Here is a 15,721-nt window from a genome sequence, read left to right as displayed (position 1 = left end):
CACTGGCTATGGGTGTTAGTACGTCAAATGTGGTTTTCCTGCACCACAACTGTTTCTATTGCCACAATCAGGTTCATTTTTCTCCTGGCTGACTTTTAATTTAAAAACCTGGAGGTAAAAAAAAAAAAAAAAAAAAAGGAAAAGAGATTTCTTTCAGTTTGCTTAGAAGGACCAGAGCTGAGCATTACTTGGAGCTGTGTTTGAGAGTGTGGGTAAAGAGGTGAGTTTGTAGGGCTTGGAAATATTTTCTCTTTTCCTCCATAGAAGAGATTTTGTGCTGGCACTGGCCCAGAACCACTGTTTGCCCTTGGCTTAGGAAGCAGCAACCTCCTGCCTCAGCTGCTCTCTCTGCAGGGCTCTCTGGTGTGGGCTACCAACCTCCTGGAGTGGCCAGTTGGAAGAGAATTACTGCAGCTAAGGTTAAATTTGTGCCACAAAATGCTAAATGAAAGTTCTCAAGTTCTATTTTACACAGTACCGGGTTTTCTTTGATCATTATATATTATTTGGATTAGTCACAGCTGATATCAGGCACATTTTCTGTTTCACAGTGCCTCAGAGTCTCCACGTTTAGAAACTCAACTGTGAGCCCACCCATCCATAATATTAATGGAAAATCAGAAACTCTAAATTTCTGTAACAGAAATGTCGTGGACAAGAGAAAGATCTGAGAATATTTACACCCTTGAAATGAAATAATGATATTTCAGGCTGCTGTTTTCTTCCCATTAAAAACTCAGAACAGACACTTCTAAAATGAGGAGGAGGTGTTTGGTATAAATTAAATATCACAATTTTATGGAAACAACTTTCTGTATCTTTGGTCTCAGGAATGTTTTTTGTTACTTAGCACTCAATAGATCCAGTGTATTTGCCTCAAGACCTGGTATCTGTCCAGTGAAGGATATGGAAACATTTGATTACCCTTGCACGTTCGATACTGAATGTCCAGGGCTGAAGAAATGCTGCAGCTCGTCCAAAGGAGCAGGCTGTGTGGATCCCATGCCAGAGGGTATGTTACTGATAAATTCAACGCTGCTTCTAATAGAAATAGCCTTAATTTTCCCTCCTGAGGGTGGGAGCGGGCAGGAAAACTGTTACCATAGCTCTTCCTAAAACAAATACAGGAGTCTGCCTTGGATGGAGCCCAGGGTACTCAGTGCTTGCACCCGTGAGCCCTGAGTGATGTGTGGGTGCTGTGGGTCCAGCAAAGCTTCCTTGGCTCCTTCTCCTTGGCTGCCTCCTCTGCCTGTGGCATATGGCAAAGGAGGCCCTTGCTGGTGGCTGCTCATGGGCCCCTCACATTTGCCAAGTTAAATCTTGCTTTCTTGCCTCGGAGCCTCCCTGAAGCTCCGTCGCCTTCTGTAGCACCAGACCTCGGATGACTTGGCTGTTTCATTTCCTACGCCGCAGGGAGGACGTTCTGGTACAACGTGACAGTGCTTGTGAAAATGGATTTTAATGAATTAATCCGGGTGGATTCCCACCTTCTGAATCACTCCCGCCTTTTGCACTCCGTGGTATGTACAAAAACGAGCTCCTCCCTCCTGAGCTGTGCCCATGATTCTGTTACTCAGGGGCCACTCTTTGCTCCCCTTTTGTTCTGCCGGATTGAATTTTTTTTTTTTGGCCCTGTTTCTGATTATTTCTGTATTCCTGAATGTCAGCTGCATCCTTGAGGAATTCAAGTAACATTGATTTATCAGCTTCTCTAACAAAATTTTTAGGTCTCTTCCAAGGGCAATTCAAAGTCACACTGAAATAAAAGGGGTTTTCCTGCTTAATTAGTGCTTGCTCCAGCTCTGTCTCATTTCAGTTTTGGGCCTATGACAGACTGGGAATTCAAGACCTTCAAAGCATGGTGTTTTCTGATATGGAATTTTAAGTTAAGCCTTTCCAAGACAAACCTATCTGCCATAATCTGCTAGCACTGACAGGCAGGAGAATAGAAATGATAACAACAGCACAGGTGTAATTCTTCCTCTTATCTGATTCCCCTTTCTCATATCCTAAAAAACCATGAAACCCTGGTCCTGTTGCTGTGTAGTAGGGAGTAGGGGCAAGGATCCACCAAGGCTTTTATATCTTGGTCTAAAACAAGCTATGTGAAAGTCAAACACTCAAGAAATGAGGAGCTGGGCTGAAGATGTTCAATGAGCTGCTACTCAGAGTGCCCTGCTGTCTGTTCCACTGACTCTCAGTGCTCATCCCATGAGCAGATCCCTTCTCTCATTCCTGACTCTCAGTTGGGGTGGTTTCATGTCTCTGGGCTCTCTCTGTGGCTCCTAATCCCATGCCTCATCCTGAGTCTTTTCTTTTCCTCTTTTTTTTTCTGTTCCCTTTGCCAGCAGTACATTCAGCTGTTCAAAGTCAGGAGAGCTGGACAGCTTTATTGCAGGTGAATTGTAATGTATTGTAACCTGTTGGGGAGGATGAAGCTAGAAAGCCCTATAAATATGACTGCTTAGATTCTGAGAATGTGAAACCTATAAGTGAGATAGAATTGAAAGCAAGTTTCGATGTCTGAGATGTCCTAGCTACTGAATGTCTGGGAAAACAGTTATATGGCCAGCTGAAGGTCACCTGCAGATAGAGCCAAAGGTCAAATGGGATGTTCTGTCTCACCCCCAATGTATGGTTCATCCCACACCTGGAACCCTCCCCTGAAGTATCAGGTATCAGTAACCCCATTGGCACAAGCCTTGTTCCAGCCCACCTTGAAGCCCCATGATAAGGGGGCCAAGAGAGTGGGTTGGTCTCTTGCCCCTTGGACTCTTTTTGCCTGGCACCCTTCCCCTAGGACCTTCCTCTTGGAATTTCCTCTCCCTTCCCCCACTCCCTAGCCCTTGCCACAAGTTGCGCCTGGCAACTCCAGTAACCCACCGAGATTGTGCAAAGCAGGACTTTTCCCACCTCTTCCTGAGTTACGCCTTCTGCCAAAGCATTCTGAGACCAGCCCCGCTCCCCCCTTAGCCTGGCATTTCTGCAACATAAATCTGTGAAATGTGAAAATGAGAACTCACCTCGCATAAGTACAGACCTAAACATCACCACCTCGCCGTGGTTTCCGGATTTCTTTCTACGCCCAGATTATGATAACAACCACGGCATCATTCACGTGCTGGGAGACGCTGCCCTCTTTTCCAGATCACCGGTGCGCTGCAGCCCCTGGATGCCTCCGTGCACCACATCCAGAGTAACCGTGGGGACATCTACGCTGGGACAGTGGCCTCGCAGCTTCTCCTGGGAATGCACCACCCAGCTCCTCTGGCAGAGGTTTCCTCCTCCCTGAAGGCCATGGCGAAGCGCGTGTATGAAGTGATCGACACGGAGGTGCAAGGTCACTCATTGTGGTCCTGTCACGTTTTTAGGGGTTTTTTTGTCCCACTTCATTTGGAATCTCATTTAGATAACCATTAATTTGCTTTCAAAGATAGCACAGAGGGTCTTGCAAACGTTGCAAACACGACCCTGAGCTTTCTGTTACAGGATGGAGAGTTAGTGATTAATTTGGAGTGAATAGTTTGGAAGGGGACGCTTCTGAACCCTCAAATTTATTTTCTCCCAGTAACGTAGTTATTCAGATGAAAAAGCAAATATGTGCATATTTGTAGCACAATCATTAGTTGTATTAAACAGACTCTTAAAAGAACTGTTTTCTTGCAATATTCTGTTGCCATGTTACTTCCAATAGTTTGCATGATACCAGTGATATTTAGTCTGTTAATTACTATAGCATATTACTACATACTTTTAAAATGTTACATAAACATTTCAATCTATTAATTTAAAATTATCTCAATCTACTTATTGCTCTGCAGTCATCTGAGCATTTCCACTCCTGAAATGCATCCATAAGCACCATTTTCAGTGCTTCTTATTCTGTATTTACTCAGTCCAGCTCTCAGTGAAATCACTGGGCAGTCCTCCTGCCTCCTGTGCTGGCATTTCTGGTTTGGATGGCATCCTACGGGTGTGAGCAGGAGCTGCCCCTAACTGTCCTCTAATTCCGAAGAATTGGGGTCAAAATTGATAGGGTGAAAACATCCAGAATGGCTTTAACAGCATTCCTGCAGATTTACACTGAATTTATCTTAGCCAGAGCCTGGTCTACACACAGCGCAGGTCAGTCTTGATGCTGCTCCCAATGTCTGTGCAAGGTGTGTTGTTCTTCCTAGATGTCGATGAATGCTCCTATGCTGAATTCAATGCTTGCCCTGAGAAAAGCAGCTGTGTAAACCTGGAGGGTTATTACAGCTGCCACCCTCAGCATGAACATGCCACTGCCATCCCTCACTGGCTGAGCCCAAGGGAGGAAGGTGAGAAATGTAGGTCTCACCTTGGGAAGTGCTGGGGATGTTCCAGCAGGACTTTGTGCTCCTCTGCAGGAGTCACCTGCAGGAATTTCTGGAGCCATGAGTGCTCCTTCTTCTGGTGGGAGAAAATGCCACATAAACCTGTTACCTGTTTCTGACAGAAATGCAGAGTATTTATTTCACAGTCCCTTGCTGTTTCTTCCATTTCACCCTCAGCTGCCCTCACTCTCCTGCCAAAACCTAAAACTTCAGACCCTACTGCTTCTCAGAGCAAGTCACTTGTTGTCAGTGCACCTCCCCAGCCTCTTGAGAGACAATTAATGGCATTATTTCTACAGTTTTCTTTTTTCCTGTTTTGACTGCAGCCTGGACTCAGTGGCTGTATGATCCCACCCTGAGCTGGTGCACTGCTGCAAGCAGCTGGAGTTTGGCTCTGGCTGAAATAATTCCTTTTGGTACCAGTTCAGCAAAATATACTTACAACCCACAGGCATCAATGGGCCTGCTAATAGGCTTTAAGATAATGAGATGAATAGCTGCTTGCAGATTCGATGCTTTAGTTAGAAAATAATTTTACAATCCCTTAATCTCAAAAATTGAGATAATGTATTACTTCATGCTTCTGTGATTTGGTAATACATTTATTTTCTATTTATATTGCTTCTCTTGCTGCTTTTCATGTGGAAAACATGAATGGTATTATTTTGGATTTGCTTTCTCAGAAATACTCCAACTCCTTAATAATATGATTTTCCCCTAGGCATTGTAGCATCTACTCCAAGCTCAGTAAATGCTGTTAACACTGGCAGTAGCTCTCCTTCCATAGGGAAACCAAGTCTCTTGTCCATAACCAACCAATCTACAGCTGCTGGGTGCTGTAAGTAACCTTGGATTTTAATAAATGTTTTCTTGATTTGTGATAGGAACAAACCTCAGTAGATTTGTGTTTATATGGGTGATCCAGCCTTTTCAGGCAAGAGTTATTGCAATCCTTTTAACAACACCCTGTTCTTCTGTGGGAGGAAATAGATTTAAGTTGTTCTTTGAGAGTTCAGAGAGACAGGCTGGGTGTTCTTGATCTTCATGCACAGCCTCTGATCAAAGCTGAAGCCAGGGGAATTAAACTGAGTCCCCTCTAGTGCAGGGGGTGTGTGTCTTTGGGGGTGTTTGGCCCAAAACACCCCCAAATTGTGTTCTAGTGAAGCAATTTATGAAAACAACCTTTTTTCCTCAGTCTAACCTAACCCTTAGCATGAAATAATTGAAGCTGTGGCAGCAGCATGCCGTGCTCTCTGGGTTAGCATGGGGCTCATCTCACCTGGCCCAGCTCTCTCCAGCAGAGGAGTCTTGTCTGGGCTCTCTGTCTCTCTCTCACCAGACAGACTGGCTCTGCTGCAGGGCAACTCCTCCTACCCAATTTAAACACCTCCTCCTCCCAGGAGAGCAATCATCTCTGAAGAGCCCTGTCTTTTCCCATTGACATGACAATGATTGCACTGGACTGGAGTGGAATAACAGGTGAAATCCTGCTCTCCACTCTCCCCCAGCCTCTGGTAGCTGAGGTCTGGGGGGGTTTGCCAGGTTAAATTCAGGCAACCTTTGCATGAATGAGTGCATTTTGATGATTTAAAGTGACAGGAGGCAAAGCAGGTGTCAACACATGTAGAGAACCCAGAGTCACTCTTCCAAACTTATTCCTGTTGCTTGCACCTGTAGCTCACTGGCTGATTATTTATGTGACTGGAGATTTGGAGGAGATTCGGCTGTCCAGAGGAACTGTGGCTGCCTCATCCCTGGAAGTGTTCAGGGCCAGGTTGGATGAGGCTCTGACCAACCTGGTCTAGTGGAAGGTGTCCCTGCCCATGGCAAGGGGCGGAACTGGATGGTATTTAAGGCTCTTCCAGCCCGAACTATTCTGTGATTCTATGATTCAACAGTAGTGCATATAGTAAAAGGGAAAAAAGGTTAAACACTAAATCAGTCACTCTGGTGGGATGGTTCGTGGATGAGGGGATCTGCTAGTGTGAGGGGGCAGATCCTGTCCTGATGCAACCTTACCCTGTTGAGTGTCAAAGTGCTTGTCTGTAGTGCATTTAGAGCAGCACAAGGCTTTAAAAGTGAAACTTTGCTTTTCCTGTGCCAACTCTTCCTGGGACTGCAACAGATCCCTCTGCAGTTACAAACCATCAGATCCTCAGCATTACCAGCAACAGCTTTGAAATGTCCTGGCTTGTCAGTTCCACCCTGAACCACACTTTCCAAGTCCAGGTGTCCAAGGGCAATGAAACTGTGCAAAACCTGAAGACAGAGGAAATGCAAATGGTGGTGTCTCACCTGGAAGCAGGTGTGATGTATTCAGTAGAGATCAGCTACGAAACCTGTGGAAAAACCATTATCTCCCGTCAAAATGTTAAAACAGGTAAAGAAACCCTTTAAAATGCATACATATATATACAATATAGTATATCTCTATCTTCTCCCTTCTCCTCCTTCCATCCCCACTCACTTGCAGTTCAGCAATGTTCCTTTGGTCCTCACTGAAGAGCATTTCCCACCTTCTTCAGCACTTTTTAACTCATCTACTCCAGCATTTATCCAACTCAGAATCAAGCAGCAGAACTTTGGCCTTGGTTGATAAAGCAGTGCTGGAGCTGATTAGGCTATTACAGATTTCAGGCTAAACTATAATTCTTTTATAAAAACCTATTCCTTAGGTGCCTGGCACTGCTTTCTGCTGCCACCCATCACCCAGCAGGCCTCGTTTTTTCCTGGTTGATGGCTGTGGCCAGTGGGAAATCCAGGCAACTGGTTTGTCAAGGGCTCAGCTGAGCTAACAAGAGTGCCCAGAGGAAGGGCAGATTCTGCTGAATAAAGGATTAAAGAGAATTACAAGGACTGAGTAAGAAAGCTGCAGAATACCTGCCCGGTTCTGTTCAATTAACTGGTGGTGGGAGCTTCCTGGAGGCCCTAGTGTGTTGATCAAACATTTTGCTTTTTCTCTAGCCTTAAATTATTTCCTAAGCCTCCATGCAAATAAAGAAATAAATCTCTCCCCTTTTTTTTCCAAAGAGCAGGCAGTGAACTATTTATTACAGACCACAGTGGGAATGCTGCTGTTCATGTTTATCCCTAAGAGCCTTCCCTTTGATGAGGTGAGGGATGACTCCAGTTTGGGTCAGAAGGAAATGACTCCCTTTGTGGAGGGAAAGTAGGAGGTCTAGTGGTTGTGAAAACAGAGTATGAAGCTGGAGCCCTTGAGAAAAAGAAAAGTTTTCCAAGGATCAGTCCAAGGAGTAACAGCCTCGGAGTGTTTATACAGGACAAAGCAGTCAGAGATTCCTTGGCTCTTGGTTTTGGCTCCTGTGCTCTGCACAGTATCTGTCAGGGCTCACCACACACACAGGGGCCATGCAGAGCTTTTTGTTGTATTTTCAGTTTATATTTGCTATCCCCACTACCAAGATCAGGAAATATTTATATAAAAACTGTGGCTGGTGGGCCACAGAGATGAGCCCACGAGCAATTCAACCCTGGGTGTAACTTCAAGGCAGGGGTTGTGTAGGGCCAGGCCCAGGTATGTGTAAAACCACACATGATGTGTACACTCAGTTCTCATGCAGTTGCAACTAGACACCAAAATATCTCTTTAGACTTGATATAAGTCCATCTTCTCAATGTATCAGAAGCTTGTAGGAGCCTATTGGCTTTATTATTATTTTCTTTAATTTAATATGGAGCTCTCTCAATCTTGTCCTCCTTTCTTCCATCAGCTAAGATTTTGGTCCAGGTGCATCAATTTTAACGGAATCCTTTCCTACTTTGTCAGTGTGTTGATTTCACGTTGTGTTCTACAGAGGCCAAGATATTTGATGTTACTATGAGGATTCTGAACTACAACTTCACCGATGATTTCCGTAATTCCAGCAGCTCAGCTTATGAGGAGTTTTCAAGACTGTTACTTACAGAGGTAAAATGGCTGTATGTCTGCATTATATATATATATATTTCAGTGTAAAAAAATATTTAATCTAATAGAGGATTTTATGCCTGGATGAAATGTTTCTTCAAAATCAGCATACTATTTCCTGCGACCTTTCTTTATAATTACAACAAAATTCAACTGACTAGACAGATCAAGCCCTTGGCCTTGTTAGCAATGAAGGCAGTGAGAATTTTCCCCTACAGAAGAGGGAAGGAATTATAAATGCAGGCATGCAACAGGGGCTCCTTCCCTTGGATCTTTAATTTGGCAATAAACTCAGAGTAAATTACCTTGAGGCTTTTAAATGGATTATTGAAATGGCATTCCTGGCATTCATTTCAGCACAGTCTGCTCAATAAATGTCTTACTCCTCTCAAAGCTCTTTCTTCTTTCAGGAAAAGTATCTGGATCAGGCTTTCTTCTCCAGCCCCTTTCCTTGCTTGCACGCACCTGGCCACTGTCCACAGCCAGGTGTAACCAACCAGGAACAAAACTTGAGTCGTGAAGTGTGGTGCCAGCTCTCAGCTTCCCAGAAAAGGGGGAGATTTCAGATGGAGCGATCTCCTGCAGTTTTGCTGCACAGAACAGGGCCCATACAGAGGAACTGGGATCTCCATCTGAAACAAGGCTTCCCCAAAACAAAGGGTGACTCCTAATCATGTGTGAATTTAAATGCAAGAGAAAAACCCAAAACAATAAAGGAGCTATACTTTCAAGGGCAGCAGAGAGGAGGCATTTGCCCCACAGAAATTGCTAGCTGAATATCCTCACATGGTTTTATTTCCCACAGTTGCAAACTGTTCACATTTGTTGTGTAGGAAGATTTTGGTGAGTGAGTCTTCTCTGAGATTAATGCCTACCTGATCAGCTTTGTCGTGTTGGGAAGAAAAAGGAGCATTGCTCACCTTTGTTGCTTCTGCCTCACTGGGTGTCTGTGAGCACAGCATCTCCCTCTCCCTTCTTCTCTCCTCATTTTCTTGCCTCTCTACCCTGATGTGAGCTTAGACCAGCTAAACAGCTTGTTTGTAGGAATCTGTTTGAGCAAGCTCTGACTGAATGGGAACAAAGCTGTGCTGATTCATGGCTCTGCTCATGCTCAAAGGCATGCTTTGAGCTCTATGCAGGAACAAAAGGCTCCAACAAGGAGCAGCCTTCTAGACATGTAAGGTAAAACTGCCAGCTCCTGCACAGCTCAAATATGGACAGCACTGTGCCAGCTTCAGTGTTCAGAGTAGTGCCATTTGTTCAGCTGAAGTGACTGCTCACTGGTTTGGTAATTAACCATGACGAAATTGTGATGCTGCCTTGAAGCTGGGCTGTCTCAAACACGTTTTTTGAAGTCATCCACCCCCATTTTTCTTGTCTCTCATCCTGAGGTTTCTTTGTTATTGGACTCGGCTGCAGGATGAACTTGAACTGGCAAGTTTCAAATGCTTCCTGGGAACTAAAACCATGCCCACACTTGTAAATAAGTGTGACGTATTTACACTTAATGTGTAAATGTGTATGTGACGTACAGAGATAACATCAAGGCTCTGCTGCATGCACTGACCAGGAGAGTACAGCTCTGCTGCAGGCAAATGGGGCCAGGGGGAATTCTGCTCCCTTGAGCCAAAATTTGGAACTTGGTTTGTAAGACCAGTGGTGAGATGGATACCATTTTCAAAGGTATCCATAATTATATAATCACAGAATGTTTGGGTTGGAAGAGGCCTTGAAGATCATCCAGTTCCAAAGCCCTGCCATGGGCAGGGATACCTTCCACCAGACCAAGTTGCTCCAACTGCTGTCCAACCTGGCCTTGGACACTTCCAGGGATGGGGCAGCCAAATCTTGTCTGGGCAACCTGTGCCAGGGCCTCACCACCCTCACAGTAAAGAAGTTTTTCCTAATATCTGATCTAACCCTACTCTCTGTCAGTTTAAAGCCTTCCCCCCTTGTCCTGTCACTCCAGGCCCTTGTAAATAGTCTTGCCTCATCTTTCCAGTAAGTTCCCTTCAGGTACTGGAAGGTCACAATTAAGTCTCCCCAGAGCCTTCTGCTTTCCAGGCTGAACAATCCCAATTCTCTCAGCCTTTCCTGACAGCAGAGCTGCTCTGACCTTGGTGCCTCCTCTGGCCTGGCTCCAGCAGCTCCACGTCCTTCTGTGCTGTGCCCCAGGGCTGGATGCAGCTCTGCAGGTGGGGTCTCAGCTGAAGGGGCAGAGGGGCAGAATTCCCCCCTCTCCTGCTGCCCACGCTGATTTTGGTGAAGCCCAGCACACAGAAGGTTTCTGGGTCCCAGTGCACACAGCCAGGGGGTGTCCAGCCTCTCAGCCACCAGCACCCCCAAGTCTTTCTCATCAGGGCTGCACCAAGGTGACTGGCATTACTTTGTGCCACAATAATCTCTGAAAAATAAGATTTGGAAACCCTTTGGAACTTTTCTTTTTACAGCATTTTCTATGTTCTTCTTCTATAAATATTTAAAGAGGTATCTGTTGGCTCCCTAATTGTCAATGCTTCTCTCCCTTTGCTCAGCTTGAAAATTCATTTCCACCCAATGTTTCTGCCCTGTACAAATCTGGGAAGCTGAAAGTGCAGATTGAATCCCTGGCAGCAGGAAGCATCATTGTGAGGCTCAGAATGACCGTGCAGGATCCTGAGTTTCCAGTGGATGCCTCCACATTTGCCCCAGTGCTTTCCTACCTGCACAATGGCTCCGTGCTTGTGGTGGATCAGCAAAACACAGCAGTCAAAGGTAAATTTTGTTATTATTTTTCCAAAGAAGGAAGCAGCCTTTGTGTTTTGATCCCATGAGATATCACCAATATTCTTCACAAACCAGAGAAAGAAAGGATGTGGTTTGTTGAAGAGAAAACCATGATGTGAGAATTCTTCCAGGGGTTTTATCCATAAGCTTGGAGGGGTCAGACAAAGGAGCACTAGCTGTCCCCAGGTATCTGCAGGCACTGCTTCTCCTCACTGTGTTTAACCCAAGTGGACCCTTGGTTTCCATATTCATTTTCTTCCCTCTCCTCTCTGTCCCCAGCTGGAAGTTTGCCATATCTTTCTGGAATGGCAGACAGGATTACTGTGGAGTATCTGTAGCCTTTAGATACACACGCCTTCCAGACAGTTTTGTGCTCCACGATTGGGGAAATCCAAGTATTTGGGCCAAGGTTTAAGAAACCTAACATCTTCACTCTAGAAACCCAGCCAGAGGAATTCCCAAATGTCCTTACTGTGAATAGGACTGAAGGAACATGTATGGAATTTATGTTAAACCAGGCCTTTGTTTGATCTTCAGTAATCACCACTTTTATCTTCAAAGGACTGAGTTCTGTCCTCAGGTTTCCCAGCTGGCAGAGACAGCAGAGTTCAGAAAGTTGCCAAAGCAAACAGAATGGGTTATTCTTCTCTCTTGGTGTATTGAGCCTTTCTGAGCAGGAAAAACTCCCTTTGGAGTTTGCAGAGCATATGGAAGTTAAGGAGAACAGGACAGGAAAAAAACCAAGAGACAAATTGCACTCGAAGCCTACAAATATCACAGTGGCAGCTGAGACTGAATTGCAGGATGCTGATGTGTGCCAAAATACTTTGTAAATTATATTGATCCTGGGACCAAAAGAGTGAGGAAGAAGAAGGTGATAGCTCTGGACTGTCACTGGCTGCAGAAAACCAGGTGGCATCACACTTATCCAGGGGCACAGCCAACACCTCCACTCCTCCTTAGGGGCTGAGAAAAGGGGTTTATTTCTCAGCTCTACACAAAGAAGAGTTTCTACAGCATGAATTTCCTAAGTGGAAAATGAGTGAAACCCACAAAGGAAGGATTTGTATAATGGGGTGTTTTGCTTCCTGACCCCAGAGAGTCCCAGGACATGACCTTTGGCAATAATCCCACCCAGATCCTGTCCCCTGGATCCTCCCTGCAGCCTGGCCACCACCAGGCTTTGTGCTTGGTTTAGTGACAGCCCATTCAACTGTGAAAAGCAGGGATGAGAAGTCAGAAGGAACAGCACGACTGAAGGGAGTTGACCAGATCTCTTCAAAGATCCATAAATTATTAAGTTTATTGCCATGATGGATAGAGACAATAAAAATCTGTTTTGTGGGGCATAGTAAGAGAAGAGAAAGGGATGTGTGCTGAGTCAGGCCCAAGATCCTTCTAGCACCAGGTCATTGCCTCAGTGCCAACTCCTGGAGGAGGCATCACCTCCCACTAATAATCCCTTAGATAACTGTTTTCAGCTCCAGGACTCCCTGAATCCAGAGGGATTTCTTAGTGCTTGTTTACCCCCCATGAACCTCCCCCATCAAATCAGGTAAATCTTTAGCATCTGCAACATCGTTTTGCAAAGGAATTTCACACATTTTTACCCTTTGCATGTACCCCTTACAGGTGTGTAATAGGTGTGAACACCAAGCGGGCTTGTTAATAATTTTTGGACTAGGACTGAGGTGTGTGTAGGGAAGTGCCAAATGTGAAGGACCAGAGAGTGCAGAGAGCTCAGAGCAGACCTTGGCTGAGATGTGATGCTTTAGGGAGGAAAATAGTGCAGTGTGTGTGGACGTGCACAAGTGATGCACCAGTCAGTGCCAGTGTTTTGACCCGATGCATGATTGAATGTGGGCATCAGAGGTGAAGGAATTTGCTTAAAAAGCCGTGCTAAGTGAGGAGAAAGGAAACCCTCAGAGACAATGGAGGCAGTGAATGTAAGTGATTAGGCAATTAGCATCTCTCAGACGGCGTTGGAAGCCACCAAGGGTCACAATTATTTCATAGCACGGTTAGAAATTAACGAGATTTCATCTCTGGTGTTCAGTCAATCCTGCACACTTCTGCATTCCCTCTAAGTGGCTTAGGGTGGAACATAATAGGCAACTGCTGGCCATAGGCACATGGAGCTGTCTAATGGAGGCTATCATGGACACAGCAATTACCTAATGACAAAAAAAAAAAAAGTAAAAAGAATTGAAATATTAGCTAGAAGGAAGGAAAAGCAAGCAGAAGGATGAGTGCATGTCTGTGCATGCACACGGAACGGGACGTTCCTTTGTTTCACAGAAATAATCACCATCATTAGCCTGCAGGTTTGCAGAGCAAGCACTTAGGTTAATTTGTTATTCAAACCAATTTTCTAGCCTCTGCTCAGAATTATTTGTCCCAAGACACAGTTTTCAGTCTCATTTGCTGCTCTCCCTCTCTCAGGGCCCTGAGGCAGTGAAGGTGAGTTCATGAGGCAGTCACACAGAGAGGGCTCACCTGGGATTCACTGGAATTATTCCTGTCCAAAGGACTAACTCAGCCTTTGCAGATTTGCTGGAACAGGGTGTGAATGGCAACACAGGATTCCAGATATAAATCCCTCAAAAGAGAAGAGACTCAGCAATAAAATAGGTCTATAACTGCATGAAAAGGCGTCTCTAGCTGATTCAAAGCAGCTGAAATCAGACACAAGGAACACCCTTAGAGCATCTTCATGCATTGAAGAATAAGGATGTTTTTTCTGACACTGCCAGAAAGAGGGTCACAATTTTACAGCATTACTTTTGAGACAAAAAAATGTATAAAAAGAGATTTTGCCCTTAGCTCTTCCTCTGTTAAGAACAGAATAGTGCTTCCCGTGGGAGTTACTAGCATTTACTTTTTATTGGAAGCAGAAGATTATCTGGATTAAGTCTCTGTTAAATGTTGTATCTACTGGTAGCTAGTGGTAACAGATCTATTAATTACCTGATATATCTGGAGGTGCTGTACACAGAACTTGGTATAATGAGTGATTTTGATATAATTGTAGTGCAAACCTACAGCATTTTTTTTTTTCACTTTAAATGTGTTTACCTCTAAAAACAATTATTTAAAAAGTCTTTACTCAGATAAAACACTTTTCAGAGTACAAGAACAAGAGAATAAAAAAACAGCTAATGTTCTGCATCACTCAGAGCTCGGCTGACAGGTAAATGATGAAAAAGGAAGACCACAGAAGTAAATTAAAAAAGGATTACTTAATGATTATATCTAGCTTAATGCAGCCAGCAGGGAGGCTCTCTGACCCTTGTTCTTGTTTTGGTCCCACAGACTGGGATGAATGTGCTTCCCAAGCTGAGAATGACTGCTCTGTGTTTGCAGAGTGTATCAATTTGATGGGCTCCTACACGTGCAGGTGCAAGACAACCACGGATACCAATCCATCCCGACCTGGAAGGAACTGTCAGGGTGAGGAAAAAGGCCTGGCGTCTAGGGTTTGTTGTTTTGTTGGGGTTTTTTGCCATGAAACATTGGAATAAGTTGTGGGGGTTTACATCTGCTTTTATAGCATCTGTTTGTATAACTGTACCTTTGCAGTCTGTGGCTGGAGGGGTATATATGACCTGTCTCTAACTATATATATAAAAATAGTTAAATAATTAATTTTTTAAAATCGCTCTGTAATAAATAAGATAGACCAAATTCTAGAAATCAAAATTTTAGAATTTTATCGAGAGACAAAATAACAGTCTCAGACAGCCACAATTAAAAGGACAGCGTCGAGCCCGGGATCGCCGCTGGGTGAACACGGTAACACACTCAGTCAGTGTGTCACCCCCCAAGTTCACATTTCTGACCTGGAGCCGTCTCTTTTTATACACTGGATCGCTGAGAGAAACTCGGGACTCCGAGGTTCCTCCTTCTGAGGCAGCCTCATTAGACATTCATGTTCGGGTTCTGGTGTTTTGCATGGATTCACCCAGGAAGACAATGTCTTTGATGGTTGTGTCCAGGTGCTGTGTAGAGATGTTAATGTTGGGAGGAGACAGATGAGATATCGATCTGATGTAATCATTTGGTTCTCCAGGTTCTCCATCTCCCTTTTCCATTGTCTTTGTTCTCCTTTTAACGGTTCCCGGTAGAGGTATCCTCGTGTCCCTTTTCCTGTAATTCTTACCATAGTTTCTCGTGTCCCTCCTGTGTAATCTCTGGCGAAGGAAATTCCTTGTACCCCTCTCCGTGCAGCTTTCGTCTCAGTTAACCCGTAGTATATTTGATTAGAAATAAAACTTATATTTACAGGGGGTGAATTACATTTTATATCTTTTAACACGAATTAACTTTAGGACATATATCACAGCTCTGAGATCCTTCTTGATAAGCCTGATAACTGCAAGGAGTACTTTGCCCTCTCTTGCTATGTCTGTGGCTAATTCCCTCCCACCGAGTTGATCCCCAGCCTTGCCAGCCAGAACAGGAGGCCCAGGAATCAAATCTGCTTCTTTGTGTCGGCACAAACCAGATTCAACCCCATAAAAATCACGTGTTCTAGAGTGTGTCCATGAACATCCAAGAGCTGTCTTTGTAACGCTGCCATGCGCGGTTGCGTGGCCTCGGTGCCATTTTCAGGCCAGGCCCTGGTGCCTCCTCATCGTGCTTCAGGCCTCATTTCAGGGTGTGTTTACTGTGT

At 44.7% G+C, this 15,721-nt stretch overlaps 1 protein-coding gene across 1 annotated transcript in view; it reads left to right on the top strand.

Annotated features, from left to right (window-relative positions):
• Positions 1 to 15,721, top strand: part of UMODL1 (uromodulin like 1) — a 72,109-nt gene that overhangs the window by 32,749 nt on the left and 23,639 nt on the right. Inside the window, 8 exon segments of the mRNA XM_058419305.1 lie at positions 851 to 1,012; positions 1,414 to 1,520; positions 3,148 to 3,340; positions 4,179 to 4,319; positions 6,493 to 6,735; positions 8,171 to 8,283; positions 10,818 to 11,037; positions 14,362 to 14,499. Coding sequence (XP_058275288.1) covers positions 851 to 1,012; positions 1,414 to 1,520; positions 3,148 to 3,340; positions 4,179 to 4,319; positions 6,493 to 6,735; positions 8,171 to 8,283; positions 10,818 to 11,037; positions 14,362 to 14,499 — 1,317 coding nt within the window.

Source organism: Hirundo rustica, chromosome 2 (assembly GCF_015227805.2).
Source record: "Hirundo rustica isolate bHirRus1 chromosome 2, bHirRus1.pri.v3, whole genome shotgun sequence".
In the NCBI taxonomy this organism is placed as follows: domain Eukaryota; kingdom Metazoa; phylum Chordata; class Aves; order Passeriformes; family Hirundinidae; genus Hirundo; species Hirundo rustica.
This window is presented reverse-complemented; position numbering and strand designations above follow the sequence as displayed.